This window comes from Alosa sapidissima, chromosome 16 (genome assembly GCF_018492685.1).
Source record: "Alosa sapidissima isolate fAloSap1 chromosome 16, fAloSap1.pri, whole genome shotgun sequence".
Lineage (NCBI taxonomy): Eukaryota > Metazoa > Chordata > Actinopteri > Clupeiformes > Clupeidae > Alosa > Alosa sapidissima.
This window is the reverse complement of record NC_055972.1, coordinates 18486759-18514729: the sequence shown is the minus strand read 5'-3', so window position 1 is coordinate 18514729 and position 27971 is coordinate 18486759. Positions and strand designations below refer to the sequence as shown.

The window sequence follows — 27971 nt, the reverse complement described above, 5'->3', positions numbered from 1 at the left end:
TATGCATGCAGACGCTGTATTGTGTTTAATGACACAAAAGTGGGGGGAGTGGTGTAAAATGTGTGTCATGTTTTTTTATCAGTTGCGCAACCTGACAGTGGAGGGCTGTGAGTACAGGAGTGTACATCAGGACCTGCTCCGAGATCTCCTGAGGCTGTCTACCAGCACCTACAGCCAGGTGAGAGACACACACACACACACACACACACACACACACACACACACACACACAGAGAGAGAGAGACACAAACACATAGTCAAGTCAAGTCACGTTTATTTATAAAGCACTTTAAAAAAACAACAACAGCTGACCAAAGTGCTGGACAGGCAAATTAGTACGACTTGGTAGACAACAAAAAAGACAACAAAAAGTGAAGATAACAATATTTACAGGCAAACAAACAAATAAATACTTAAGACAATCAGACTGTGTTAAAAGCCAGGGCATAAAAATGGGTTTTTAGGTGAGATTTTAAAACACTCAAGGAGAGAGCCAGGCGTATATGTTGGGGCAGCTCGTTCCAGAGCTTTGGTGCAATCACCGCAAAAGCCCGGTCCCCTCTGCTCTTTAGCCTAGAACGAGGCACAACCAGCCGGAGTTGGTCAGCAGACCTAGAAGCCCTAGAGGATGTCTGCACCTTCAGGAGATCTGCTATGTACAGTGGGGCCAGATCATGATCAAGATTTAAAAACAAATAAAAGAACATGTATTCTAAAACGGACAGAAAGCCAGTGAAGGACTGCAAGCACTGGTGTAATATGCTCACACCTTCGTGTTTTGGTTAGAAGGCGGGCTGCAGCGTTCTGAACAAGTTGAAGCGGGATAAAGAGGAACAGCTAATGCCCACATATAGGGCGTTGCAGTAATCTAGGCGGGAAGAAATAAAAGCATGAATAGCCATCTCAAAGTTTTTGAGGGATAAGAAAGGCTTAACCTTGGATAAAAGCCTTAACTGGAAGAAGCTAGATCTTACTACTGTGTTTATCTGTTTCTCCATTTTAAAATTACAGTCTAACATTACACCAAGGTTTTTTACAGTATCTTTAGCAAATGGCTCAAGGGGGCCTAAGTCACCTTGTGTGTCACAAGCAGCACTGGGCCGAAAGACTATGACCTCAGTTTTATTTTCATTAAAATTTAAAAAATGTAAAGCCATTCAGGCTTTGATGTCCTCTAGACAAGCTAATAAAAGTTTAAAAGATTGGGGGGTCATTATGTTTCAGGGGCATGTAGATCTGTGTGTCATCCTCATAGCAGTGGAAGGAGATATTTTCTAAGGGTGGATCCCAAGGGGAGCATGTATAATGAGAACAGTATAGGCCCCAGAATAGACCCTTGAGGAACACCACAAGGAAGAGGCACAGAGGGGGATACAGATCCATCCAGGCAGACAGAGAAACTTCTGTCGGCTAGGTAGGATTTAAACCATTCAAGAGCAGTGCCTCTGATACCAACACAGTGCTCTAGACGGGAGAGTAAAATATTATGATCAACAGTATCAAAAGCAGCGGTGAGATCAAGGAGGATCAGAATAGCAGAATCTCCAGAATCAGTGGCTAACAGCAGATCATTAAAAACATACACACACACATACTTACAAATGTATAAATACTCACTCACACACACAATTCACCTCTCAGTCTGCTTTGGCTGACGCCCAAAGAGAGATAAGCTGTGTTTGCGTTGCAGCATATGCAACATTGCTAATCCTAATTACAAATGGCAACACATCCCTGCAGAGCATATCAGCTTTAGGCCTATCAGCATGCATCCAGTCAGACACCATGAAGACTGTATTACCAGAATATATACATATACATTCACACAACACATACATATACATATTTTTCATTCAGTTAATGCATTTGTCAATCATTGCTTTTAATATCCCTCTGATTGGAGTTTAAAGGGGGGTTGAAAGGTTTTTTGTTGCTTAAGTTATTCCTGAGAGTGGCATTCTGACGTGTTTTGGTTGTTTTGACCCCTGCATGGCAGGTTCGCAGTAAAGCCCAGACCGTGCTGTTCTCTGCACTGGGCACCTACAACTTCTGCTGCCGCGACCTCATCCCCAGAGTGCTGGAGTTCCTGGAGCCGAGCCGCACCGACGTCACCCAGCAGCAGTTTAAAGTATGACGCCACTCCAGACAGCCTTTTCACTCCCAACCGTGCTTATGTCTGACTGTGTTTGTGTATATTAGGATGGAAACACAAGAAGTACTCAACTGTATTGGGGGAAAGGAGAAGGTCATTTTTAGGATTTATTAAAAAAAAAAAAAACACTGACTCTGACACTAAGTTTTGATAGCATATTTTTACTACCATATTTCTCTTAAGACTCAGTCAGGATGATGGAAAATCAGGATCCAGGCTTTTATTCTTTTCAATGAGGGGCCAGTGCCCCTCAAGGGAGAGATGCATGTTTGTGTCACCCCATCATGGGTTTTCATAATTTAAAAAGTTGCATTATCGATCCAATTTCAAACTAGTTGTAATTTATCAATTTGAAGAACACGGTATCATACCAACTCCAATGTCTTACTTTAAACGGTGGAAAACGTAATTCGACGCCCAATTATTAATATTACGCTTTCAGTTCAACATCTTTATAGGCTACTTCAAACTGTGATCTTAGTTACACAATCTAAAGATGGTTAGAAAGCTGTTATGACCAGCAACACTCTTATGCAATTTCATTTTCAGGTGAGAGATTCTTAGGCAAGCAGTCCCCCTTTTTGGTAGACTTAACAGGAGATTAGTCATTTCTCCCAACTACCCCAGAATTTCGACCCCAAAATTCTGAATAGGTCCATAGGACCGGCTGCATTTTAGTCTTTAATGCATAGACCATTTCCAGAAACACAACTGTTTCTAACGCCGAAAGATTAGATTCTTTGAACCGTTGTGGTATTTATTTCAATACCTAGAGCCATTTCCAGAAACAAAGACTATTTCTAACGCCTGACCAGTCTGACTAGGACTGTTTAGGACTCAACTCCCTATATCTCAAAACCAGAAAATATAAATGACCTTACCTTAAGAGTGTGCCGTCAAACACGATGAAGAAGATCTCTCAGCGATATTTGCATCCAAGTTAATCCAAAGTTTTAATCTCACGGTTGGAACCTCCATAACTGATAGCATATTTTTACTACCATATTTCTCTTAAGACTCAGTCAGGACGATGGAAAATCAGGATCCAGGCTTTTATTCTTTTCAATGAGGGGCCAGTGCCCCTCAAGGGAGAGATGCATGTTTGTGTCATCCCATCATGGGTTTTCACCAGTTTTCTCTGACTACACAGAGGTGTATACTAACTTTATGTTAAAAACAAAGAGAAGGAGTGACCTACTAGTATGAATATGCAAGGTAAAGGTGTGAGGGAAGGGGATGTGGCCTTTTGGTGCCATCAAGTCTGTTCAGCTTCTATTGTCTTTTAATTAAAACTACCCCCTTTCCTGGGAAGTTTCTCAGAGGCCTGACCCCTCACTGTGTCTACAAACATTAACATTTCACACCTGGTGATAAGCAAAAGGCCTCTAGACAGGCTGTCATTGAATTCTAATCATTCAAGGATAAACAATGGATACACTGCATACAGAGCAAAGACACACACAGGGTACACATGGGTACAAAAATCACAAATGACCATAAGAAGTACGCAGTATGTACATTTACAGAAATGAGTCTGATTCACAATACTTTCAGTTTACAGTATATTGAAGTCTCAGTCCCTCCGATATTACTTTTCTGTAGATTTCCACTCCACACTGACTCAACCTTGTGACTCAGTAAAATTCAGTGCAAGTGACACATCATTCATTTCTATTTATGTTATATAGTGTATATATTATATAGATGTATTCTATTGCTGTTGCTTTGCCAAACCAAATTGGTGTTAAGCTCCCTTCTCCTCTCTTTGTCCATTTTCCCCCCTGCGCTCCAGGGTGCCATGTACTGTCTCCTGGGGAACCACATTGGCGTGTGCCTGGCCAACCTGCAGTACTGGGACTGCATCGGCCTCACCTGGCCGGCCATCGTGCGCTCCGGCCGCAGCACGGCTATGTCGCTGGAGAAGCCCTCCATTGTGCGCCTCTTCGACGACATCGCCGACAAGATCCACCGCCAGTACGAGACCATCGGCATTGACTTCTCTGTAAGGCCTTAAAAATGAGAGCTTAACAGTAGCGTCAGTGGTCAGAGTGGCATAAGGTCTCAGTGGATCTTAATAAGCAGACTAAGCTCCAGATCACATGTATTTCTCAGAGGTTTTAATCTGCAGTACGCTGACGTGAAACAACAAACCTCACCTCTGACACCTGTAGTATAGTGTACTATAGAGCATTTAATTGGAGGTAGTTGCTAGTAGTGTTTATTGAACTAGGCTATGTTCTTGCCATTCTATCTGAATTGGTTTTGTTTTCGTTGTATTATTGGACAAGGCAAGGCAGTTCTGTTTGTATAAGTGTATTTCATACACACATCAACTCAATGTGCTTTACATCATCCATAAGTAAAAGCATAAAGGACAAATATAACAAAATATGAATTGATAATAAAATCAAGAATCAGTGGTAGTGGTAGCTGCCTGACAATCGGTCAGCCTGGGTTTAAAACCTGGACCTGCGGTTGCGAGTCCATGTTCCATTGGACAAAACAAAAACAAAAGCCTCTGCTAACTACCAGTCATTTGACTTGAGTTAAAGTATCCAAACTATGGACACTTTTTGCAGATCCCAGAGAGCTGCTGTAGCTTGGCGCTGCAGATCCTGACCTCTGCAAGCCCAACGACGGGCCGAGCCGTCCCCTCAGAGGAGGAAGTGCAGCAGGGAATCCTCCTTCAGGAGGAGAAGAACAGGGACTCCCTCCAGTGAGTACCTTTTCACACACACACACACACACACACACACACACACACACACACACACTCTGGACTTACAAAACCAATGGGCACTGTCTATGAGTAGTGTTCTCTGCTCAGGGCAGTACTTGTCTGTGAAATTGCTTTGCATCCTTGAGGAAGAAAGGCAACTACATGAAACTGCCACTATATGTGTGCTGTTGTTCTTGTGCGATGTTGCTAAACACAAGCTAACAGTGGTTAAAATGTAGTTGACCTTTATGTAAAGCTAAAAAATCAGCTTATAGATCATACGTCGGGTGATTTTTGTTTCTTGTGAACGTCATCATATGCATGTCACCCTTCATATGTTTCAAACACTGATATTGTCTTACCCTACACAGGAAATACCAGCAGTTGGTCCATGATCTTCTGGACTGTGCGACCGACAGAAACCTGTAAGTGGATCTTTTTTTAGCTTGTATTGTGTTTCCGTGTGTGTGTGTGTGTGTGTGTGTGTGTATGACGAGAGGACCCAGCTGACCCAGTCTGTGTCCCTAGGCCCTGGAAGTTTGAGCACATCTCTATTGGATTCATGTCGCTGATGCTGAGGGACGACCACCCTCTCCCTGCCCCCGGCGTCCTCTTCTTCGTCAAGAGCCTCAACCACGACTCGCTTCTCGTGCGCAAGGTGTGCACTATCTCCTCTTCAAACAACTAACGCACACATCCTGTGTGAAATATCTGCATTGCCATTGCCTGTATGTTTGTGTACATATGTTTTATCTATTAGCTAATCTGCATCTTTTCCTCTTCCTAAGGTGGCCATCTCGGCAGTGGCTGGTATTATGAAGCAGCTGAAGAAGCCTCATAAGAAAGTGCCCGTCAGTGCCCATGAGCTCTGTGAGTTTCTGCCCAGCCACATCTCCGCTGTGCTCTGGACACACTTGCCCAGGGACACTATGCTGATGCAAAAATGAAATCGTTGCAGACTTGAGAATGCATACTATAGTAACCTCAAGCATGTGCACTCACTCATTGTCACTGAAATGGGTTTAACTCAATAGATGGCTCTGGAATAATATTTTTCCCCGGTCTCACATCTGTGTGTTTGTGTGTTTGTGTGTGTGTGTGTGTGTGTGTGTGTGTGTGTGTGTGTTTATCAGGTGATGTGCCTGTGTCCGATGAGATCATCGCCGGTGACCGGCCGGACAACCAGTGGCTCATGTATGACAGCAGCCGTTTGCCGCGCTCCCAGCAGGACTGGGACGAGTGCTGCTTTGTGGAGAAGACCCACTGGGGTTACTACTGCTGGCCACAGTAAGTACCCCCCCCCGCCCCCCACCCCATATTGACCCTTTCAAGAGAGTTCTATTATCAGCATCATAGTTGGCCCCACAAGACTTCCGTTTTAACATTCCATATGTTATCTTAATGCAGAGGAAGTAGATTGGGGCCCAAATAGATTATCCCACTTCCTCCCAGTTTCTCTCCCAACTCTGCTCCTCAGACTCTGGTACTGCGTATTATCCATATTCATATCCACATTCATATCAAAGAGCAGAAACTGATGGAAATGCGCTGTAGAAATATGCTGCCATTTCTTCTCATGTTTTACTCCATCCTCCATCCTCACTTGCCTGTGAGACGACACTTCAGAGTACATCAGGGGTCTAACGAGAGTTTCTCTATTGTCCTGCGCTCACAGGAAGCTCATGATGTACGCACCCGCAGAGGAGCAGCCCAAACAAAGCCTTAACAGGGAGGAGATGAATGAGGTACTGGTGAATGCTGCACTGACATACAAACACACAGATGTGCACTCACTCGTTCTCTAACACACAGATGTGCACTAACTCCTACTCCAACACACAGATGTGCACTAACTCGTTCTCCAACACACAGATGTGCACTCACTCCTACTCCAACACACAGATGTGCACTCACTCGTTCTCCAACACACAGATGTGCACTCACTCATACTCAAACACACAGATGTGCACTCACTCGTTCTCCAACACACAGATGTGCACTCACTCGTTCTCCAACACACAGATGTGCACTCACTCCTACTCCAACACACAGATGTGCACTCACTCATACTCAAACACATGATGTGCACTCACTCCTACTCAAACACATGATGTGCACTAGTGACACTAGTGACCGGAGATGCGGTGTTGAGTTCTGTTTGTTTGTGTCTCGTTGTGCCACTACAGAGGGAACAGATCATCTATGACCATTTCACTGACCCCGCGTTCATCAACCAGCTCATTCAGTTCCTGTCTCTGGAGGACCGCAAGGGCAAAGACAAGTTTAGCCCTCGCCGCTTCTGCCTCTTCAAGGTGAAGATCATCATGTAGCACCTCCACACACACACACACACACACACACACACACACACACACACTCTACATTCACACACACACACAATAGTTCTTTGGAGGCCGTTTTTGACAGGCGTGTGTGTGTGTGAATGTATTTCTCTCAGGGACTCTTCCGGAACTTCGGCGATGTCTTCCTGCCGGTGCTGGGGCCGCACATGGAGCGGCTGGTGGCCGACACCCATGAGAGCCCGCAGCGCTGTGTGGCGGAGATCATCTCTGGCCTCATCAGAGGGAGCAAACACTGGAGCTACAGTCAGGTACACAGGCACACACATGAGCCAACACACACTGATATAGATTGCATGCAAACACACACACAGATACATATGTGAATAATATGCATACATGTCTACAGCCACGGTAATCCCTGTTTGGCAACACGCTATTGCGGTAGTGAGTTCATGTCATTTATGTCAAAATTTCTTGGTAAAATATTACTCAGTCAGTTAAGTCTGCTGACTTCAGATGTGTTTGCCATTACAGGTGGAGAAACTGTGGGCTTTGCTGTGCCCAATGCTGCGCAGAGCTTTATCCAACATCACTGTGGAAACCTATGGAGACTGGGGCACCTGCATCGCCACGGCCTGTGTATGTGTGCCCAAGACGATAAACTTGGCTTAGCCATCACGCTGTTGTTCTGCTGTGTAAGCAGAGTTAAGAGGTGTGACGTTTTCCTTGTTGCTCTTGTTTGCAGGAGAGCCGAGACCCTCGTAAGCTCCACTGGCTGTTTGAGATGCTGATGGAGTCTCCAGTGAATGGAGAGGGAGGCTCCTTTGTGGACGCCTGGTGAGTCCACATTACCGCCTCCTCAAGCTAGTTTCACCTCAGAACTCAGACAATTATTCGACTAATCAAGAAAACAATTGAGAGATTAATCAACAATGACTTAATAACAATAATTGATAGTTGCAGTCATATTTATACAGTAGTGGACATTGTATTACTTACTATCCAGTAGCAGAATAAATGAATTGCCAGCAAAATATCATATCAAGTTTTAAATAGCAAAATATCCAAATGGGTCAAATGTCCAAATGTCCGAACAGTCACCGAACAGTCCTGTCCTCCTGTGTTTCCTTTCCTCTGGTCTGTCCAGCCGTCTGTACGTGCTGCAGGGAGGTCTGGCCCAGCAGGAGTGGCGAGTCCCGGAGCTCCTACACCGCCTGCTGCAGTACCTGGAGCCCAAACTCACGCAGGTCTACAAGAACGTCAGGGAGAGGATCGGCAGGTAAGACCAGCAAGCAGAGCTGTGAGCCCAAAGTAACACTGGACACCGTTAAACAAGAACAGGCATGTTTTATACGTACACGCAGGCACAGAGGCATAGATGCAATTCAAAATGGCTTATATGAATGACAATGCAGAAAGGTGGATGGTGGTGGAAGGAGGTGGTGGATAATGCAGTTGTGATTCTTAAATACCCTTTAACTGCAATTTATTATACGGCTCTTCACAATGCAAGTAGAATGCTCCATTGACTTGAATGGGATTTCCGAAAGTTCTAGCGTTCTAGCAAATCTAGCATTATTTCTTGGGAAAGGACCTCTGAAAACAAGAATGACCGCTGTCAATGGCAACGGAGTTTGTGCTTGGAACTTCATTCAAAAGTGAAAGCAGACGGTTGATCAGCTGTGTTCTAAAGAATGTTTGATTCAAGTTCAGCGTGTGTTGCGAACTATTTGTTTCTCAGCAAAAGCCACGACGAAACGGTAACAAATAAGTGTAAAGAGACATATCATGGAGTTTATTTTTTAGACCAGCCTCATCACTCGGGGTCTTTTGACTAAAGTCTCTCTTCTCTCTCTCTTCTCTCTCTCTCTCTCTCCCCTCTCTCCATATGTGGTTGTTCACCTGCTAGCGTGCTCACCTACATCTTCATGATCGATGTGAACCTGCCGCGCATTCACCAGACGGCGTCCCCGCGCACCTCAGAGTTCACCGAGCGCATCCTGGCTCGCCTGCGGCCGCTGATGGAGGGCGATGAGGAGATCCAGAACCATGTGATCGAGGGCGGCAGTGAGGGTGAGCAGGACGAGCGGACGCAGGCCATCAAACTCCTTAAGACCGGTAAGGCTCAGGTGTAGCATGACTATATGTACGGAATTCAGGACTCTCTCTCTCTCTCTCTCTCTCTCTCTCTCTCTCTCTCTCTCTCTCTCTCTCTCTCTCTCTCTCTTCTTTCTCTCTCTCTCTCTCTCTTTCTCTCTCTCTCTCATTCATATATATATATTTGTGTTTAATTTGTGTGTGATTATGTGTGGCTGCGATTGACTGTAACCTGTGTCTGTTAGGTTGGACCGATCTGTGTTTAATTCTGTGTTTCTGCACAATGTTATGTGCTGGCCTGAAGACTGTGTTGTAATGGATTAGCATTTGTCGGCGTGTGACCCGGTTGTTTGTGCGTTGCAGTGCTGAAGTGGCTGATGACCAGTGCGGGGCGCTGTTTCTCCTCGGCCACCTCTGAGCAGCTGCAGCTGCTGCCTCTCCTCTTTAAAGTGAGTAGCCCCAACATGGCTTTCCTTTGACCCACTCGCTCGCGTAAGTCACGCTCCCTGTCGATTTCACGCTCACGTGCCATGAGCAGTCAAGACGGTCTCACTCGTCAAGATGCTCTGTGGGCGCTCGCACGCGGCCTGGTGCCAGCCGTGATTGGCCATCGTCCCTCTCACCCCAGCTATAGTGTCCCTGTCTATGCCAGTCTCATCATGTGTTTGTACAGCCATGGCTCACTACACCTCTCTCTTTTTTTTCTTGCTCGTTGCTACACCCCTCTCTCTCTCTCTCTCTCTCTCTCTCTCTCTCTCTCTCTCTCTCTCTCTCTCTCTCTCTCTCTCTCTCTCTCTCTCTCTCTCTCTCTCTCTCTCTCTCTCTCTCTCTTTTTTTTTCTTCTTGCTCGTTGCTACACCTCTCTCTCTCGCTCTCTCTCGCTCATTACTACACCTCTCTCTTCTCTCTCTCTCTCGCTCTCTCTCGCTCATTACTACACCTCTCTCACTCTTCTCTCTCTTACTCTCGCTCATTCGCTCTCTCTCGCTCATTGCTACACCTCTCTCTCTCTCTCTCTCTCTCTCTCGCTCTCTCTCGCTCATTACCTCACCTCTCACTCTTCTCTCTCTTACTCTCGCTCATTCGCTCTCTCTCTCTCATTGCTACACCCCCCCCCCCCCCTCTTCTTCTTTCTCCTTACTCTTCTCTTGCTCTCATTTACATTAAACATTACATTTGGACAGCATGCCAACTTGTATGAACTGGGTGTATGAAATGAATTTAGCCTTGCCTCACTCTCTCTGTCTCACTGCAGATTGCTCCAGTGGAGAACGATGACAGCTACGACGAGATGAAGCAGGATGCAAAGACGTGCCTGACGCTCATATCCCAGGGGCTGCTCTTCATCGAGGACATCCCCCAGGTGCTCAGGGTCCTAGAGAAGGTGAGTCCCACGCTTCACTGCCCAGCGTCTCGCTCAGTCACTCCTGACTGACCTCTCTCTAAAACCTGCTGTTTCTGGGATGACTATAAAGCACACTCAGGTGCCTGTTAGACATGTTATAGTTCTACTGTATGTTATGTTTTTTTTTTTTTTTTTACATTTTGGATTTCGAAAAAGATTTTTGGATCGAAAGAGAAAAAAAGAAAGAAAATAAATTATGTATTAGTGTCTCATGAAGTAGGGATCGACCAATTATCGACCGGGCCGATTATTAGGGCCGATATTTAGCATTTTTATAATAATTGGTATCGATCATTTTTTCAAGCCAATACTGAAATGGATAAAGAATGAAACGCGCTACTTTGTCTATAAAGCTTCTCTCACTCCCTGCATTTGCTACTCTGTGGTCGAGAGCATTGTCCCGCCCACTACACCGTCTGATTTGTTAGTTAGCACGAATGCAGCCAATCAGGATCGAAGACTGAACACAGAGAAAGTTTAGAATTCTCACTAAGGGAAATTGTAGACTGGGCTTCAGCTGTACGGAGCTATTTTTCGAAGGTAAGGAAGGTAGGCCTACCTTACATTGCTGAAGTTGCAATGTGAATCACAATGATCTACAGTGAAGTTACAAAAACACCACTTTGTAAGCTATTGTCTCTTTGATCCGGATCAATAAGTAGCCTAAAGCACCCACCTCCTTCATTTAGCGAATTCCCGATTGATGCGGCATTATCCCTTAGGCCTACATAGAAGACAAGTCCTAAATTATGCGATAGCGAACGTCTAAAAGTCTAGTTGCTGCTTTTTGACGGACTGTCAGAAAAGACAGGCACCCAGGGTCAGCCGTAATTTAATCCGACCTGAACTAAATCGCGTCCTGAGCTGGCTATTACGTGCCTTTTAGGCTCACAGAAGTGTAGCTTATAGCCTACATATGGACACACATTGCATGCTTAAATAGCCTAAGAACTATTTTAAAACTGTTTTGTTAAACTATTCAACCGTAACACTTGCCATCACGCATGCACCTCTTCCTCTCCCTTTCCCTCTCTCGTGCACTCACACACACGATGGCAAAGCATCCTCTTTGTGACAGGTCCCTTACAAACACATAGCCCATTGTGTATGCCTATGAAAATAATTGCTATCACTCAGCTCTTGGATTAACATGATACACAGGATTTACACTTGTGATGCAAGTTGATACAATTGTGTATCAAAAGAAGAAAGAAAAGTCAGCTTTTCTTTTGAATGAAAATGTTCAGCATATTGCCATAGCCTAGGCTACTATCTACCCCCCTTTTTGACAACTGAAATATCGGTTTTACATATCGGTTATCGGCCTCCTGTTTTGGTAATAATTGATATCGATATCGGCCCTGAAAAAACCATATCGGTCGATCCCTATCATGAAGTGAAATAATGTTATAACTTTTCATTATAAATAACTTTTTAAACATTAATTGGGAGTAACATTTAATATATTAACCAACACCTTGCATTATTGCCTGCACAGCTGTATTTTTCTTTGTGCTTTTTTGATGTTGACAGCGTGTGTGTGTGCGTGTGCGTGTGCGTGTGCGTGCGTGTGTGTGTTTCAGATTGCGGGCAGCAGTTCGTGGCATGCGCGCTACACGGTGCTTAGCTATCTGCAGATCATGGTGTTCTACAACCTGTTCACCTTCATGAGCGACAGGAAGGCTGTCTGTGACGTGCGAGCGCTGGTCATCCGACTGCTGGCGGACGAGCAGCTAGAGGTGAACACACACACACACACACACACACACACACACACACACACACACACACACACACACACAAGCGCATATATATATATATATGCACACAAATACATGCACAGCTGCAAATGCAAACACAAATTCCAAATTCCACCCATCACCCCCATACACACCACATGCATTACCAAAACATATATAAACATGTAATCGTTCACATACACACGCATATCATGCGGACGTAAATTACACCTTCATACTCACCCACACACTATATTTGAACACACACATATAGGTACATGAGTTTCAGGTAGCAGTTGTATTGACGGGAGCTGAAGAATAGAGCTATTTCTAGACGACATGCAAACAGACATTACAATGCAGACGGCGTGATTGATCTGTTGTCGGACATACTTTGCCTCAGCATTGACACAGACAAATGGTGTGGTCACTACCAGGATGGACTCGTAGATAATGTTCTATAATTCTGAGCTCTTGAAGGAGAGTTGTGGGAAAGCGTTTACGTACATAGAGGGCTTATGTGAGGGGCCACATAGCATTGATGCAAATTGATGAGGTATGCAGCTGCTTGCGTATGTATGTGGGCGTGATGCCAGTGTGTCTGCCGTCTTTCTGTCCGTGGTTCTGTCCGACTCTCCCTCTCTCCATTTCTTTCTTTCTTTCTCTCTCTCCCTCCCTCATCTGTATTTTTTTCAGTGATTCAGCACTCCCCCTCCGCTCCAGTGTACTTCCTTCCCTAGCACATTCTCTCTCCTTGTTTTTTTTTTTTAACTCCTCTCTTGCTGTTTCCATAGCAACCCCCTTGGCTGCAGGGTTATTCTGTTGCCATGGCGATCGGCTTTCAGATTTGCACTGAGGAGAGGAGGGGTGGTGTGTGTGTGTGTGTGTTGGGGGGGGGTGTAATAGGGGAAAGGGGAAGGTAGCGTTCCCCCCATCCCTACCCCACTACCTTTTCTCTCTGTCAAGACAAAACAGAAGAGGAAAATGGGGTGGGGGGTCACACTGTTACCGGTTGCCTCACCCCCCATCATCCATACATCTTTTCCTTGGTGGATATTTGACGCACGCTCCCCCGTGTACACAGAAGGTGAATCAATACAGAGCCCCTATGCGTAAGCTGTATACTATAGAGCTGCAACAGCAGTGCTGGCCATACCTCTCCACTGCACCCGAGGAGAGTAATTGGGTTGTCGTCATCTCCGCTACAGGAACTGCACCTTAAGCTTCTGTTGTGAACAGGTTAACCCAAGTTACATTTTCCACCAGACTGATAGTAGCATATCTGTAAGTGCATTGATCATTGATAGTCAGTTCCCCTTCGTATTGGTGAGAGAGAGAGAGAGAGAGAGAGAGAGTTTTGTATTACCATTGTAGTAAAACTTCTTTGCAGACTCTTTTCAATAGAAGACTCTTTTCAAGAAAACTCTCCTCCAACACAACTCCTGAGATGATGCTCCATTGTTACATGACCCCCCCCCCCCCCCCCCCCTTTTCAGTGTTGTGTAAAGAAAGCCGAGTGCTTCAGATGGCTTGCGGTACCTCACCCTGGTTGCATGGCTCCTCTCTCTCTTTCTCCATCCTGTGCCCACTCTTTTCTATTTTCTCCCTCCCTCTCTGTGACATTGTTATCTCAAGGTTTTTTTTTCCTTTCCCTCCCAAATGTTCCATGAGTCTCTGAAAAGCACTAAGGAGAGCAGCATCAATAATGTATAACCAGGAGCCAAGAAAGACTATTCTAATGTCAGAGCACCGTAGGAGGAGAAGTGGGGACCAGGAGGTTGTGGGAGATTCTACTCATCAGTTTTTGTGTCGTTCATTTATCCTTCGCTCATCAGTCAGCAGTGCATTTACTTCTGTCTGTGAAAACCTTGCTGTCCTCTTGTAGGGAGATCCATTTCTCTTTCCTGGTACCTTGCTGGCTTTGTCTTTTAGTCTCTCTCTTTCTCTCTGATAATTTATTAGGGTACTTATCGAAGCTAATAAAAGTGAATGAGATTTTTTTATGCATAGCAAGGTGATAAAGGGGACAGTTACCACGGTGTTGCATCATTACACAGTGCGGAATGTACCAAACATAGAGGGCACCAAACATTTTCCAAACCAAACACTGCGTCCTGTTCATTTTGAGCCTGCCAGGCCTGCAGCGTGTTTTCTTCGGAGCCTTGTTTCATGTGCACCGCCATCTCGCTCCTCTGTTGTAGGTGAGAGAGATGGCGGCCACCACCCTCAGTGGCTTCCTCCAGTGCAACTTCCTGAGCATGGACACCGAGATGCAGGCCCACTTTGAGGCTCTCAGCAAGACTCGACTGCCCAAGCGCAAGCGGCGGGAGCTGGGCTCAGCCGTTGACCTCATCCCCTCTGCCGGTAATGCTCATGTCCCACTTCACGCCTAGGGGCTTTCCCCTGTCATGTAGAGATTGTGGGGGTTGTTTTAAATAACATTCGGAAATTCTCCTCAGTATCTTGTGTGGGTACTCTCAATTTTCTCAATCATTTGTAAAATCCTTATTTGTTAATCTTAGTTTATGTGTGTGTGTGTGTGTGTGTGTGTGTGTGTGTGTGTGTGTGTGTGTGTGCGCGCATATGCGTATGTGTGTGTGTGTGTGTCTGTGTATGCATGAACTACAGACTTGGTGCGTCGGCATGCAGGTGTGCTGGGCCTGAGCGCCTGCATCCTCTCCAGCCCGTACGACGTGCCCACCTGGATGCCGCAGCTGCTCATGGACCTCAGCATCCACCTAAATGACACCCAGCCCATAGAGGTGAGGAGCAACAGGGACCCACAGGGCAGCACAGGGCAGCAAACTCCTGTTGATCTCACCCGTTTTAGCATAGCAGGATGTTACCACTATTTAGATATTTCATTTTCCAAAACAAGAAAAAAAACTCCAAGGCACTGTCAGTTTGAAAATAGTTAAAGAGCCTTTATTTCTATGGCTTGTTTATTTTAAGCTTTTTTAAAAAAAAAAAACACGTTTCAGCATTAAGTCTTAATCATGACATCAACATTTTGTGAATACATTTCACTTTGTAGGAGCTGCTTGACTGTTGTCTTTTGAGAGATATTGAAAAATAAATGTCAGAATCACTTAAAACTAGACCATTACTCTTTGGGATTAATAACTGAAAGTCAATGTATTTTGCTGACTCTGTGTGTGTGTGTGTGCAATTAGATGACTGTAAAGAAGACGCTGACCAACTTCCGTCGGACACATCACGACAACTGGCAGGAGCACAAGCAGCAGTTTACAGACGACCAGCTGGTGGTGTTGACGGACCTGCTTGTGTCCCCATGCTACTACGCATAGTGCTTAGGTATGCTGCACAACCATCAGACCCAACACACAAATGAGTTCCCCAAATCACTGTTCAGCATTGTTTATGGAACAGATCAAACAAGTGTAAAATTCGCATACACACGTACAATACATACAACGTGGTAAAAAATGAGTGGCACGTGCTAACCCTCTAACACTTTTCTTTTCTTTTCTTTTCTTTTGCTGGTCTAGAATGTGAAGAAACTTTGAAGTTGTTTTGTTTTGTTTTCTAATGGACTTGTGTTAATCGACTGAAGAGGAGTGTGGAGATGACCTTGCCTCTGCGTCAGCACTGGTCAGACTAGCTGCTGAGAGACCACACCAGCACTTGTGATCGTGATCGGCAGAATCATTTATGACAGCTTCAAATACACAAAAGAGAGATGATCTGAATGTTTCTAAACCCTAGCAATAAATTGATATTTTTTCTATATACTTAATATTTAAGGATTATGCAAAGCAGGGGTACAAGACCTGCAATATGTAACATGCTGTACAGTTTTTTCTTGATCTGATATTGTGAATTTGTGTGCGTGCGTGTGTATCTGTGTGTGTGTGTGTCTGGATGTTTGTGCTCAGTTGAGTGCACAACAGTGTTTTGTCAGTAGATCCAACATGTATGGATTTTTGAGCACAGTGTTTTGCAAAGACCTCACAGCTGACATTGAATTTGTGGGCATCTTCAGTTGTTAAACTATTTGTATCAAGTCATTGGTATGCATACTGTACATGTGACTATACTGTATTACATGTGTATATATTAGAGAGACACAAGTAGAAGCTACAGTATTTATTTATTGATATGAAGTGCAATATTAGGAAGAACTGCTGGTGTTTTTCTTCTTTATTTTTTTGTTTTGTTTTGAGAATGATTTGCAGGTTTAGTTTGATGACGGTTTTAGTAGATTCAGCATGAGCTGCATGCTGTAGAGAGGGCGGTTTACCTCAGTGATAAGCTGAGAAAGCATGCCACTTGTGGTGAGAAATGTTTTCTAAAAAAAGGAAAGAAAAAAAACATCACAAATGTATGGGTAAACCATATAAATGTCCAAATGACTCCCATTGAACTTCCCAAAGTACTTGGCATTTTTTATTATTATTATTATTATTATTATTATTAACTAATAATAATCACAGTGAGATCACTTCATTTCCTGTTTGCGACTTGCAGAAAACACAGAAAAGTGTGTTTAGTTTAGTTTCCGACAAGCGCATTGTGTAGGTTAGTGCCAAAACCAGTTTTCAGAGGTTTTGTTTGTTTTCTCCCTTTTTAGAATCACTACCACAATTTGCTTTTATTTTAAATGAAAACCGATTATAAATGTGTTTGTAATAAAGAACTGTATGGCAGATTATGCGTGTTGTGTTTTTTTCACTGTTTATTTTTACATAAAGTGTATGAGTTAATTGAGGGTAGTTTTAACTTCCATATGTTCTAATCTACAACCTTTTAAATGTAGGCCAGTTTGGAGTGATAAAACTAGGGTGGGGTAGGTTATGTTTTCCACTTTTACAATGGTTTATTATAAAATAAAATGAAATTGAAATCCTTTTTGAAGTTGAAATCTTTGTGCTATAGGGAATTTCCCACAATGACCACTCAACAACTAGGCCTACTCCATATTACACAGAATGTTTCGAGATTCATAGATAATGCGCAAGTAGATAAGACACATTTATGGCTGTTTGTGATTTCAGCCTTGATGAAGTGGTTTAATGAGCATCCAAAGAGTTCATTAAATGTTGTCTCCGACCTAATTGAATATTCCCTGTGGGCTATCCAGTCTGCTTCAACAGTGACCAACGCCAATGTCACTTGCCTTATTGGTCTTGTACAATGTTGTGCAAGACCATAGGCAACCACCAGATCTAAACTGTCATAAGCCGACACCTCGCATAGAAAACTATCCTGTCTTGAAGGATGTTCTCGCTGATTTTTCCTCGCCCCTGTGACTTTCTCTCTTTGTTTTTCCATCTCTTATCTCACATGAACGCGCTTTCAGTCTCGAGCAAGGAGTAGGCGATTGTCAATACGGAGCCCTACGTGTGCGTCGGCAGTGACTTCACATACCCTCATTTCGTCTCGTAGGCTATCATACGTTGTTGTGTGCTAAGGCTGAGAAGCAGGATTGGTGCTGACATTTGTGAAGAATTCGGATGTGTTGAGTCGTGAGCAACAATGCTTTAGGTGAGTTAATGCAATAGCGACACGTTAGAAACAGTCTATGGTTAGAAACATGTATAGCCTACGGTTGCGTGTGTGTGTTTTTTTTCCCTGAGATGTGCAGATATATCTATCAGTTTGCCCTATAGGGGCAAACTGATGCCGACTTATTTTCTTACTGCGGTTTTCTAGTTCACAAGGTTGCAGTTTTCTTGTTTGCATGTAACGGCTGTGATGGGAATAAGGTTTGGTTAATTCGTTCAACAATGACATCACATGTCTGATCGGCTACATGTTTGCTCTTGCTCTACATTAAGCGTGAGAACCATATCGAGGGATAGGCTATGAGAACCTACTGAGCTGCAGTGACGTGCCTGTATCTCGCATGTCTAGTGTAGAAAGGTGCAGATTAGATATTAAAAAAAAAAAAAAAAAAACATCAAGTCATACGTATTTTTTTAATGATGGAGAGTTCATTCTGAAATTCTTGTCACTAAGACAAGTATGCCAATTAAAACAAATTTACCAATGCTATTAAAAGCCTAATATTTCATGGAATTGCATCTCAATGTGGGGAGTGAGATTTTATGTTTATCTCATGGTATTCCTGTCCACTTCATCAGGTTTGTGATGGCAGCCTCCTGAAGCAGTAGACCTGGTTGTGTGGGAGGAGGTGTTTACAGTTACCACTGTATTGGATGATGGCAGTAACTGTGAGGCCTTGATCCTCATCAATTCCCCATGTGTACGATGAATAGCACAGTATGGCCCCTGGACCTGGCTGAGGTATCAAGACGCCAGCTATTCAACAGCAGCCTGCCAGGTCCAGGCTCCTCTGGCAACTGGGCTCTGATTCACAAGGCCACTCTGACCTCCTGCTCCCTTCTCCTCATCCTCATCTTCTCTCTGGGCTCCTACGGCAACCTTGTGGTGTTCCTCTCCTTCTTCGACCCGGCCTTCCGCAAGTTCCGCACCAACTTCGACTTTATGATCCTCAACCTGTCCTTTTGCGATCTGTTCATCTGCTGCGTGACCGCTCCCATGTTCGCGCTGGTGCTCTTCCTGGACGCTGGTGGGAGCAGCAGTGCCGGTGGTGGTGGTGGGGTCTCCAAGGGCTTCTGTTTCGCCTTCCACCTGACCAGCTCGGGCTTCATAATCATGTCCCTGGAGACAGTGGCCGTAATTGCTCTGCACCGGCTCCGTATGGTCCTGGGCCAGCAGCCCAACCGCACGGCCTCATTCCCCTGCACCATAGCACTGACCGCTATGCTGTGGACCTCCAGCTTCACCTTGGCCATGCTCGTCACCCTGCGGGCCTACCCCCGCAGCGCCGGACCGTGCCTGCCTCACTTCGGACTGACTGGGAACCGGGCCAAGGTAGTGCTGTATGTGTACCTGGCAGATTTTGCCTTCTGCGTGGCGGTGGTGGCAGTCTCCTACCTGCTGATCGCCCAGGCGCTGAGGAAGAACGCCCAGGTGCGGAAGTGTCCCATTATCACAGTGGACGCCACCCGGCCTCCGCCTCCACCGCCCCCGTTCATCGCCTCGGGCCTGGAGGCCATGCAGTGCACCGTCCCGGTCCCTTCCCTGTACCGCAACCAGACCTACAACAAGCTGCAGCACGTTCAGACCCACCCTTTCGTCAAGAGCGCCAACCAGGTGCAGCTGGTGCCAGGGGCTGCCCAGGGGGCCACCAGCTGCCAGCTGGTCTCCACCGTCAACCTGGCCACGGCGAAGGACTCCAAGGCCGTGGTGACGTGCGTGGTGATCGTCATCTCTGTGCTGCTCTGCTGCCTCCCCATGGGCGTATCGCTGGCCCAGGACGTCCTGTCGCCCGAGAGCAACTTCGCCCACTACCAGTTCGAGCTGTGCGGCTTCGCCCTCATCTTCCTCAAGTCGGGCATCAACCCGTTTGTGTACTCGCGCAACAGTGCCGGGCTGCGCCGCCGCGTCCTCTGCTGCCTCCAGTGGCTGGCGCTGGGATTCCTGTGCTGCAAGCACAAGACGCGGCTGCACGCCATGGGCAAGGGCAGCCTGGAGGCCAACCGCAACAAGTCCTCGCACCACGAGACCAACTCGGCCTACGTGCTCTCACCCAAGCCCCAGCGCAAGCTGGTGGACCAGGCCTGCGGGCCCAGCCAGTCCCGTGTCACCATGGCCAGCCCCAGGACCATGGGCGGCGGCGGTGGTGGTGGTGGTGGTGGGCGCATGCCCCGGCCGCCCAGCACGTCCACGCCAATCAACACGCGCATCGAGCCCTACTACAGCATCTACAACAGCAGCCCCTCCGCCGGGCCTAGCTCCCCCACCAACAGCCTGCAGCCCGTCCACTCGCAGACCATGGGCTTTGCCAAGTCCTACATGGCCATGCACTACCACACCCACCAGGAGGTGCTGCAGGACCTGGAGAGCACCACTGCCCAGCAGATTCCCGTGCCATCCGTCTAAAGGACTGACAGGCCAACTACAAGAAGAAGGAGGAAGAGCTTGATGTGGCTACTCATCCCAAAGGCATCTTCCTCTCCTGGGCCTGTCACAAGTGATTTAAAAATGGACCTGAAAGACAAGGTAGTACAGCACCTGTCTGCCCTTTTTTTACACTATAACAGGCTTTTTCTTGTTGAGTGTACACTAAGGAGGGAATTAAATTAAGAATTAAAGAGAATAAGCAGAGCTAAACACACTGAAATTGTGTATAGTTTGTGTGCTTGTTTTATGTATGATTTCAAAATGAAGACACACCACTTTGGAAACAGTCCGTTTTGAAAGAGACTTAAAAAGGTGCTGACTATCCTAAAGGGTGATTGACAGGACTGAGCAAATTATATTTTTACATTGACATGACATTTTTCATATTGTAATATTTAGACAGTCCTATTCTTCATGAAAATACTGTACTTGTGGAAGTATCATACATTTTCTAAAACGTATTAAATGTTTTGCAAGTGCACTGTATACCTATTTTACTGTTCCTTATATCTTACTAGCAACATATATAATATCCTTACATGATAAATCAGACTAGACTGACATTTCTAAACTCTTATTTTGCAAGAAAAGCTAACCATAATCCATAGGAGCACTACGCCATCTGGTGGCTCTCTTTGCAGAAGAGAGCCACCTGGTGGACAATTCTGCAAGACTCCTGTCAGGTTGGTTGCATAACCTAAGTTGTCAATGTCAACTCAGGGTAGAAACAATTAAATAACCCAGCACTCAAATCAAAGATCTTTGGTAGAACTAGTCAAAATTTACACACAGATATTTAATAACTCCAATCCGAACAGCAAGAACACAAAAATGATGGAAAAAATATGAGGTACATTAAATCATATTTATTCATCAATTTATTTTGTTTGTACATCTTTGCATCACCTACACCATAGTAATAATCCCAGTGTAACTACCACTGCCTGGAACTCCAGTGGTTTATCTGTTTTTCCTTAGGTAGGACATCACCTACAAAACCAATATATTTTTTTACAATAAAAAAACAACCTACATTTAAAAACCAATCATGCTGATACCCCTGGATATACTTTGTTACCTCAGTGTTCATAGCATTTCTTGCAAACACAGAATTTTAAGCGGTCTTCAGTTCTTACTGCGGAAAAAAAAATTCATCCATCTTCATTTAATGATTTTAAATTGATAAAAAATAAGTGCAAATGCTGATGTTAAGCTTTTAAATCAACAGAAATTTGCTAAATAAGTTAAGAAAGGATTGGAACAGCAAAAGGAGAAACAGTGCTGCTCTGGTTACTTCCTGTAAGACCTACCAGAAGCCTTTTCTTTGTCTCAGTGAGCCTCAAACTTAATTAACCCGATGGAAATGTTACTGGTGATATGGAAGCATCATGTCCATTTGGATGAAGACTTATCAACTGCCATATTGTTACTTATGCACACACACACACACACACACACACACACAAAAACACACACACAAACACACACACACACACACGGCTGCCTGCCTGGGGAGGGATGAGAGCACACAATCCGAAAATTGCCAAGTGGTGCTGTTTCATTAAGGCCAGTTTGGCTAGTTCACACCACCTCTGTTCCACTTCTCTCCTCTCCTTTCTTCTCTTGAGCGTTTCAGCCAGGCCTAGATAAAGCCTGAGTACTCCATTTCAGTAACACTCCTTCAGAACATTCTTCTTCTCCATCTATCCGTGTCCATGGTAACATAAGTCTAAAGTCTCTTCCTATTCGCTGTTTGTTAGCTTGGAAGAGACAGCAGGCCATTGTCATCAGCAGTATCCAGGATCTTGCAAATAACTGGGGACTCCACCTGATCAGTAAAAAACACAACATTGAAAACATATCAGTTCATTTGCATCAGTTCACCACTGCTGATATCACCAAGTGCTTTCTATAGCAACAAACAACATATTTCAGTAACCAGATCAGCTCCAGTAGTGTTTTTGCTCACCCCAAGTATGTATTGACAGGTGTTTGGCTCCAACAAGTACACCGTGACAGCGTGGGGAGATTCTGACTCTTTGCACCTGAAAGTGAGCCATAGATAACAGTCAGCAAACATTCTCTCACTCTCTCTCAAACACATGCACACCTGCACAAACAACCATTTGTGAAAATGGAACTCACTTTAGCTTTACAATGACCTGTCTTGGCTTCCCAGTCAGGTCACACACATCCCCATGCCCATAGAAGTGTGAGACGGCTCTAAAAGAGAAGACAATAAATATATACACATACACAGTCATCCTTCTTTTTTTAAATGTGTGTGTGTGGAAATGCTAAATGCAATCTCCCTATAACAGTAGAGATTGCATTCAGCATCTTTACAGAGTGATTATGATCGCACTTATCAAACAACCGTAAGCAACCACCTCATCTCATAACTAACACCGCATACATGCAAAGGAGAAGAAGGAAGAAAAGAAAATAGGGATGGCTCCAGGGGGGGCAAGAGGAGAAGTGCATACTTGACTTTCTGCAGGCCTTCTTCCTTCAGCAGATAGGAGCGTGCAGCATTCTTCTTTGCCCAGTCCAGATGTTCCTCAGGGTTCCAGTTCCCCACCACCACTGTGCTCTTGCCCTGCTCCTTGTCCTAAAAGACCACAGTACAATGGCGGTCATGCTCAAGAAACTATTCACTTTGAAGGGCCATCCAATACATTGAGAAAAGACATGTGACGGATCTGCCCGGTGGTCAGGGCAATGAAGTGCTATCCTACTCCCAGTCATGTATTTGTGGGTAAGTTTCGTCAGAGTTTGCAGTTATGAGACGAGTAATCATTCAAGTGCATCAGAAAAATATGATAAGTGAACAATCAGTTAACATACTTTGAACATTACACTCAAAGATGCTTACCTCGTGATATTGATGGACATGTTTGCCATAACAGAACTCATACTTCCACCACCCAACGCCCTGGAGCAGAAAGGGGTACATTTCGATTTTCAGTTTTCAGTTTCAATTTTCAGAGTGTGTTCGACTACAGATTGAAGTATCTACTACACCAGTGTTCCACAAACTTTTTTTATCTTATGCTACACTATTGACTATGAGAAGATCTCAAGGCACACCAACCACCATGATAATATTAAGCATACCAAAGCCACAACATAGGTTTGTTTATTGTGCCCTGCCCAACCCATAGCTCAAGCATGATTGGACACAACCATGTGTCCGTTGCTTCGTTTTAATTTTCTTTTTTTCTGTTCAAAAAGGGGTGGGTCATCTTCATGGTCAGGCATCCTTTTTATGTATTTATACAGTTTTTGTCAGTGCCTTTCAGCTATAATACAGCATGACGTAGTGGACAACAAGCTGTTAGTTGCATGAAAGTGTAACATTCCTTGACCAATATAGGCCTAAATGGTATCAATAATCAAGATTGTGTGAAATGTGCAAAATGAAATGATTATTAAAAATTACATATTATTTTTTTTCTGTGGCACACATGTGCAGCCCTCACGGCACACAGTTTGGGAAACACTGTAGTAGAAGACTTACCCCATGCAAACAGTAGGAGCCACTAAGGAACTCCTTAATCAGCTGCTCATCCGTCAGCCGAGAGATGTGAGTGGTACCCACGGCCACCTGAGACTGCCCCCCGACAGCCATGGGCTTATGGGTCGATGTGTAGGCCTCCTCTCGGACAGGAGGCGCCTCCTGCTCAAACAAAAAATGGGTGAATGAATGAGAAATAGATTTCAGACTGAATAAATGACATACTCCTCTGTCCAGAACCCAACTTGAATATTTGTGAAATTATTAAGTCCACCTCAAACCACGTCAGCTAGTTCAGTATATATTTTGCCTACCAGTTGTTAATTTCAGAATATTGCCAGTTCTGAACTATTTTAAAGGACCAACATGGGGATACATGGGTAATTCAGTAGTGGAATACAACTATGGATCAAGGCACAGTAGGTGAAAATGTTACAACAAGAAACATTCCAATTGCCGAATCAACATTCAAGTACAAGTTCAACATTCAAAGTGAGGGAGAAACGGTTGGATGGACGCGTTGACCCAGGAGGCGTTCTCCGCTCTCCCTCACCTCTTTCTCGGTGGTGGAGGAGCCAAAGGGGGGCTTGAGCAGGTCCTGCTGCTCCTGGTCCAGCTTGGAGAGGCGCTGTGGCCTGAGAGGCGAGCCGGACAGAGCCTGGCAGAAGATGGCGTTTACTGGCGAAGACTTGAACCTGGAGCACAGGGGCATACCAGCAGGTCAATGTAGACATACAGGACCCTAATTTAAATGCTGGGCAAAGCGCAGAGTCAGTCTATGAGTTTTCAATGACATCAAATTTCATGACATCAAATGGCGTGAGATGGCTTCTTGGTGGCAATGTAGTTACCTGTATTTGGGGTGTAAGCAGAGTAGAGGTGTGAGCACCACCACCTCATACTCGCAGGTGGTGACCTCAGCAATGGAGAGGATCTCGTGCTTGGCCTCGGGATGGCACACGTACAGGACAGTGGTGGAGCGCGGCTTGTTCTGCTTCAGCGAGCAGGGTGTCCCGTCAGACATCGCTACAGGGTAGTATGGTGTCAGCTGGCCCTCAATGTTCTTAGTGAGAACCTGTTGAGGTCACAGTAATTACATTCAGTGATTGGGGGAATAGGAGACTGACAGAGGAATTACACCACTGACGGGTGAGATGAGTGAAGTTGGCCCAGAAATAATGATTTCTTCGGCTGTTTCGCTACTACTTTTGCTGCATACTCACGGACCTCTTTATCTTTCGCAGATGACGATTCCCCACCTGTTTCAGATTCCGATTCTAAAAAATGTATAATAAATATGTCATTATCTTTCTCCTTGCTCAGTGTTTATTTCACTGAGTGACCACATAACAACTCAGGGAAAATTAGGTTTGAGCAGACATACAGTGTACTACACTTGCCTGTTAAAGGATCAGTGCTCTTCTTCAGCAGGTTTCCGAGGTAGTACTCCTGAACATTCGTCTTCTAGGCAAAACCAGAAAATGTTATTCTAAGGTAATCAAGCCACTTTCCCCTTCTTTTAGTCTCGTTTCCATTTCATTACATTTTTTTTGTAACCAACTTTAACTTATGAGCACCATCCCACGCTAAAAGAAAGCAACTTGTTGTGAGCTGACCTGGCCTGTCTCCTTCTCTTCATGGTACTGTCTTACGTGTTTCCCATGGCACACCTCATATGTCCAGTATGACTCAAGCTGCGAAGCACACACAGTTAGCATTCATGTGCAGAGAGCAGATCTCTAAAGCATTGTGTAAACTCATTATATATATATTTATTTATAAACAAATAAAATGATATCTATCAAAATGATTATCAGTCTATTAGTCTCCACCCTTATTTGAAAATACAATGCAGTTATCTTGGAAGTGAGTGAAGCATGAGAGACTAGACAGTGTAGATAGAGTAGAAAAGAGGAACTATATTGACCCTGTATGAGCAGCTGCTCTGCTTGAATAACGGATCAAGAAGAGCATCCGGATTAGGGCCATTGTACTCCCTTTCGTCATTCTGAGGGAGAAAATTTTCAGATTTTCAGATTTATTCATTTAGCAGACACTTTTAATCCAAAGTGATTTACATATGTCAATTATATTACCAGGGATTACATTGTACCCAGAACAATTTAAGGGGTTAAGTGCTTTGCTCTTCCACTTCAACAGTGGAAGCCGGGACCCTCAACTATTCAGACTACTGCATGCTAGCCCAGCTCCTTAACAACTACACTACCACTCCCAGAAAGAGTGTAATTTCAGTTTTTGACATTTAAAAAAATCTAGTTGAATGTGTTGTACATGTTTTAACGTTCAATTTTTTATGCAAGGAACACATGTCAACGCCTACACCAGTGGGACTTTCAATTACCTCATCTCCACCTGTTAACGAAGGCAGTAAACATTTGTATTTCTCCTTTTCCAACGTCGTCATAATAACAAAGTCATCCTCTTTGTAGAGAACCCCTGATGCAGGCTGTGAAACACAAGTAAGGTCAGTAAGGGTCCATACATACAGGGAGCATACAATCCCACACCAGAGTGCTTTATTAGCTTTATTTAACCTGAAACATCTTTAATCTACATCACACCATGGCCAACAGTCTATTAAAACAGCAACTTCACTGGGACAGCAGTGTTAGCCACTGTGTTTACGTTACATACCAAAGTCAGCTTCGAAATGATCGCTAATCTCACAACACTACGTTGGGTGGCTACAATTATATTTTCGTACCCCCTAACTTTTTATAAATTGGTTGGGATAGTTGTAAGGAAATTAAGTTACTTTAGATAAGTCCATGTCATCTGGCTAACAAGCTAACATTAGCTCGCTTCCAAGGATGTTTGTTGCTACTGTCAACCTGCTAGCAGCTAAGCATCCCAAATCGTTCACTCATTAATAACTGGTCGACAATTTATGATATCTGGACCTCCAACACAACATTACCAGGTTGACGTCTGCACCAGGCCAGTTGATTTTGAATGGGATTTCATCAGTAAATGAAGGGTAGCCTCCTCCCCTGTTCGCCGAAACACTGAAACAAACCCCCAAGACCCGAACGACAAATACGAAAAACGGGTGATTTGAGTGCATCGCTCCGTATCCTATACGGTGCTGTGGTCACGTTACTATCCCCGCATGGAAGCACAATGCACGGTCAAAAACGCTGGATGCACTGCAACAGTTCAATATACACTAGACAGGCAGTCAGTCAGATAGTGGGGTGGTTGGTGGTTGTGTGTATGTTCGGTGTCTGCAGATTATTTGACAACAGAAGTAGAAGGAAGTGAGTCGATAGGCTGCCACGTCCCTTTCCGGGAAGTTTCGATGAGCGTGAAAACGGCTATTAAGAGACACAATATAATGTCAAAATAAACCGGAAACTAGAAATCGTAATTTCCTTTCTCGATGCCCTTATTGTTTCTTTATTTCAAAAACAGCAGATAAGCCTGTCTATGAGATAAGCTCATATTTCCAAGGTGCATTGTATGATAGCAATGATGACATTTGCTCCAGGCAATTATTTTCAAACGTGGAGGTAGGCTAGGCTAATTCATATTTTATCCTTCATACTTCACATATAAGCTCTGCACTTTCAAGAAATGTTTAAAGTCTCATGTTCACCTTGCACTTAGGCCTGATTAATGGTCTCAGAGAGCTATGTTTTTTGTTGTTGTTATTATGAAAACGTAAAAAGAAATGAACTTGGTTCCAACACGCCATATCCACCATTTTAGTGAATTTTCATAAATCCTTTTTTCCCATTTTGTTTTCCAAGTAATTTCAGTAGAACTGTAATTAGATATTGTTATTTGATATATCTTTTCTCAATCAAAACAACACAACTGCAATTTGATTTCCTATTTCATTTCATAGGCTATTACCTGAAATACACAATTAAATAGCATAGACTTTTTTAATGTTTTTTAAAATGGAGATATAGCCAGTGTTTCTCACATAATTGAATTCCATTTGTGGTGGTTGGTTTGCAGAATTAGCTTGAATACAACAGTTTTTAACAAATTAGCACAGTGTGGTTATGATGCTAACCAGGTTTAAGCACAATTTAGTGCAACCTGGAAAATCATTGTGTGGTG

General features: G+C 44.4%; 3 protein-coding genes across 5 annotated transcripts in view; 2 read left to right on the top strand and 1 right to left on the bottom strand.

Annotated features, from left to right (window-relative positions):
* The window catches only part of psme4a (proteasome activator subunit 4a), a 35448-nt gene extending 18366 nt beyond the window's left edge, over positions 1 to 17082 (top strand). For both annotated transcript variants that reach the window (XM_042065185.1, XM_042065184.1), the window contains 22 exons: positions 83 to 178; positions 1997 to 2128; positions 3945 to 4154; positions 4732 to 4868; positions 5243 to 5296; positions 5400 to 5529; positions 5660 to 5741; positions 6005 to 6158; positions 6547 to 6616; positions 7058 to 7183; positions 7330 to 7482; positions 7709 to 7813; positions 7920 to 8011; positions 8322 to 8453; positions 9084 to 9292; positions 9635 to 9720; positions 10527 to 10655; positions 12260 to 12415; positions 14617 to 14779; positions 15044 to 15177; positions 15589 to 15730; positions 15934 to 17082. In XM_042065185.1, the coding sequence (XP_041921119.1) occupies positions 83 to 178; positions 1997 to 2128; positions 3945 to 4154; positions 4732 to 4868; positions 5243 to 5296; positions 5400 to 5529; positions 5660 to 5741; positions 6005 to 6158; positions 6547 to 6616; positions 7058 to 7183; positions 7330 to 7482; positions 7709 to 7813; positions 7920 to 8011; positions 8322 to 8453; positions 9084 to 9292; positions 9635 to 9720; positions 10527 to 10655; positions 12260 to 12415; positions 14617 to 14779; positions 15044 to 15177; positions 15589 to 15723 (2685 nt within the window). In that variant the 3' untranslated portion in view covers positions 15724 to 15730; positions 15934 to 17082. The remainder of the gene's footprint in view (positions 1 to 82; positions 179 to 1996; positions 2129 to 3944; positions 4155 to 4731; positions 4869 to 5242; positions 5297 to 5399; positions 5530 to 5659; positions 5742 to 6004; positions 6159 to 6546; positions 6617 to 7057; positions 7184 to 7329; positions 7483 to 7708; positions 7814 to 7919; positions 8012 to 8321; positions 8454 to 9083; positions 9293 to 9634; positions 9721 to 10526; positions 10656 to 12259; positions 12416 to 14616; positions 14780 to 15043; positions 15178 to 15588; positions 15731 to 15933) is intronic.
* A 652-nt stretch (positions 17083 to 17734) lies between these two features.
* gpr75 (G protein-coupled receptor 75) lies at positions 17735 to 20851 on the top strand. The gene is made up of 2 exons (XM_042065953.1): positions 17735 to 17920; positions 18520 to 20851. The coding sequence occupies exon 2, from the start codon at positions 18638 to 18640 to the stop codon at positions 20342 to 20344; it is 1707 nt and encodes a 568-aa protein (XP_041921887.1). The 5' UTR covers positions 17735 to 17920; positions 18520 to 18637; the 3' UTR covers positions 20345 to 20851.
* Positions 20852 to 21211: 360 nt separating this feature from the next.
* On the bottom strand, positions 21212 to 27171 carry erlec1 (endoplasmic reticulum lectin 1). 2 transcript variants are annotated; one of them, XM_042065954.1, is made up of 14 exons: positions 26821 to 27171; positions 26245 to 26349; positions 25810 to 25890; positions 25499 to 25576; positions 25283 to 25346; positions 25110 to 25159; positions 24734 to 24957; positions 24436 to 24577; positions 23886 to 24044; positions 23241 to 23300; positions 22852 to 22976; positions 22511 to 22588; positions 22335 to 22410; positions 21212 to 22193 (listed from the first exon to the last, which is right to left on the bottom strand). In XM_042065954.1, exons 1-14 carry the CDS (start codon positions 26965 to 26967, stop codon positions 22122 to 22124), a joined length of 1461 nt encoding a protein of 486 aa, XP_041921888.1. In that variant the 5' UTR covers positions 26968 to 27171; the 3' UTR covers positions 21212 to 22121. The 2 variants fall into 2 exon arrangements, with proteins under 2 accessions (XP_041921888.1, XP_041921890.1); XM_042065956.1 differs by having other exon boundaries at positions 25283 to 25343.
* Between the last annotated feature and the right edge of the window lie 800 nt (positions 27172 to 27971).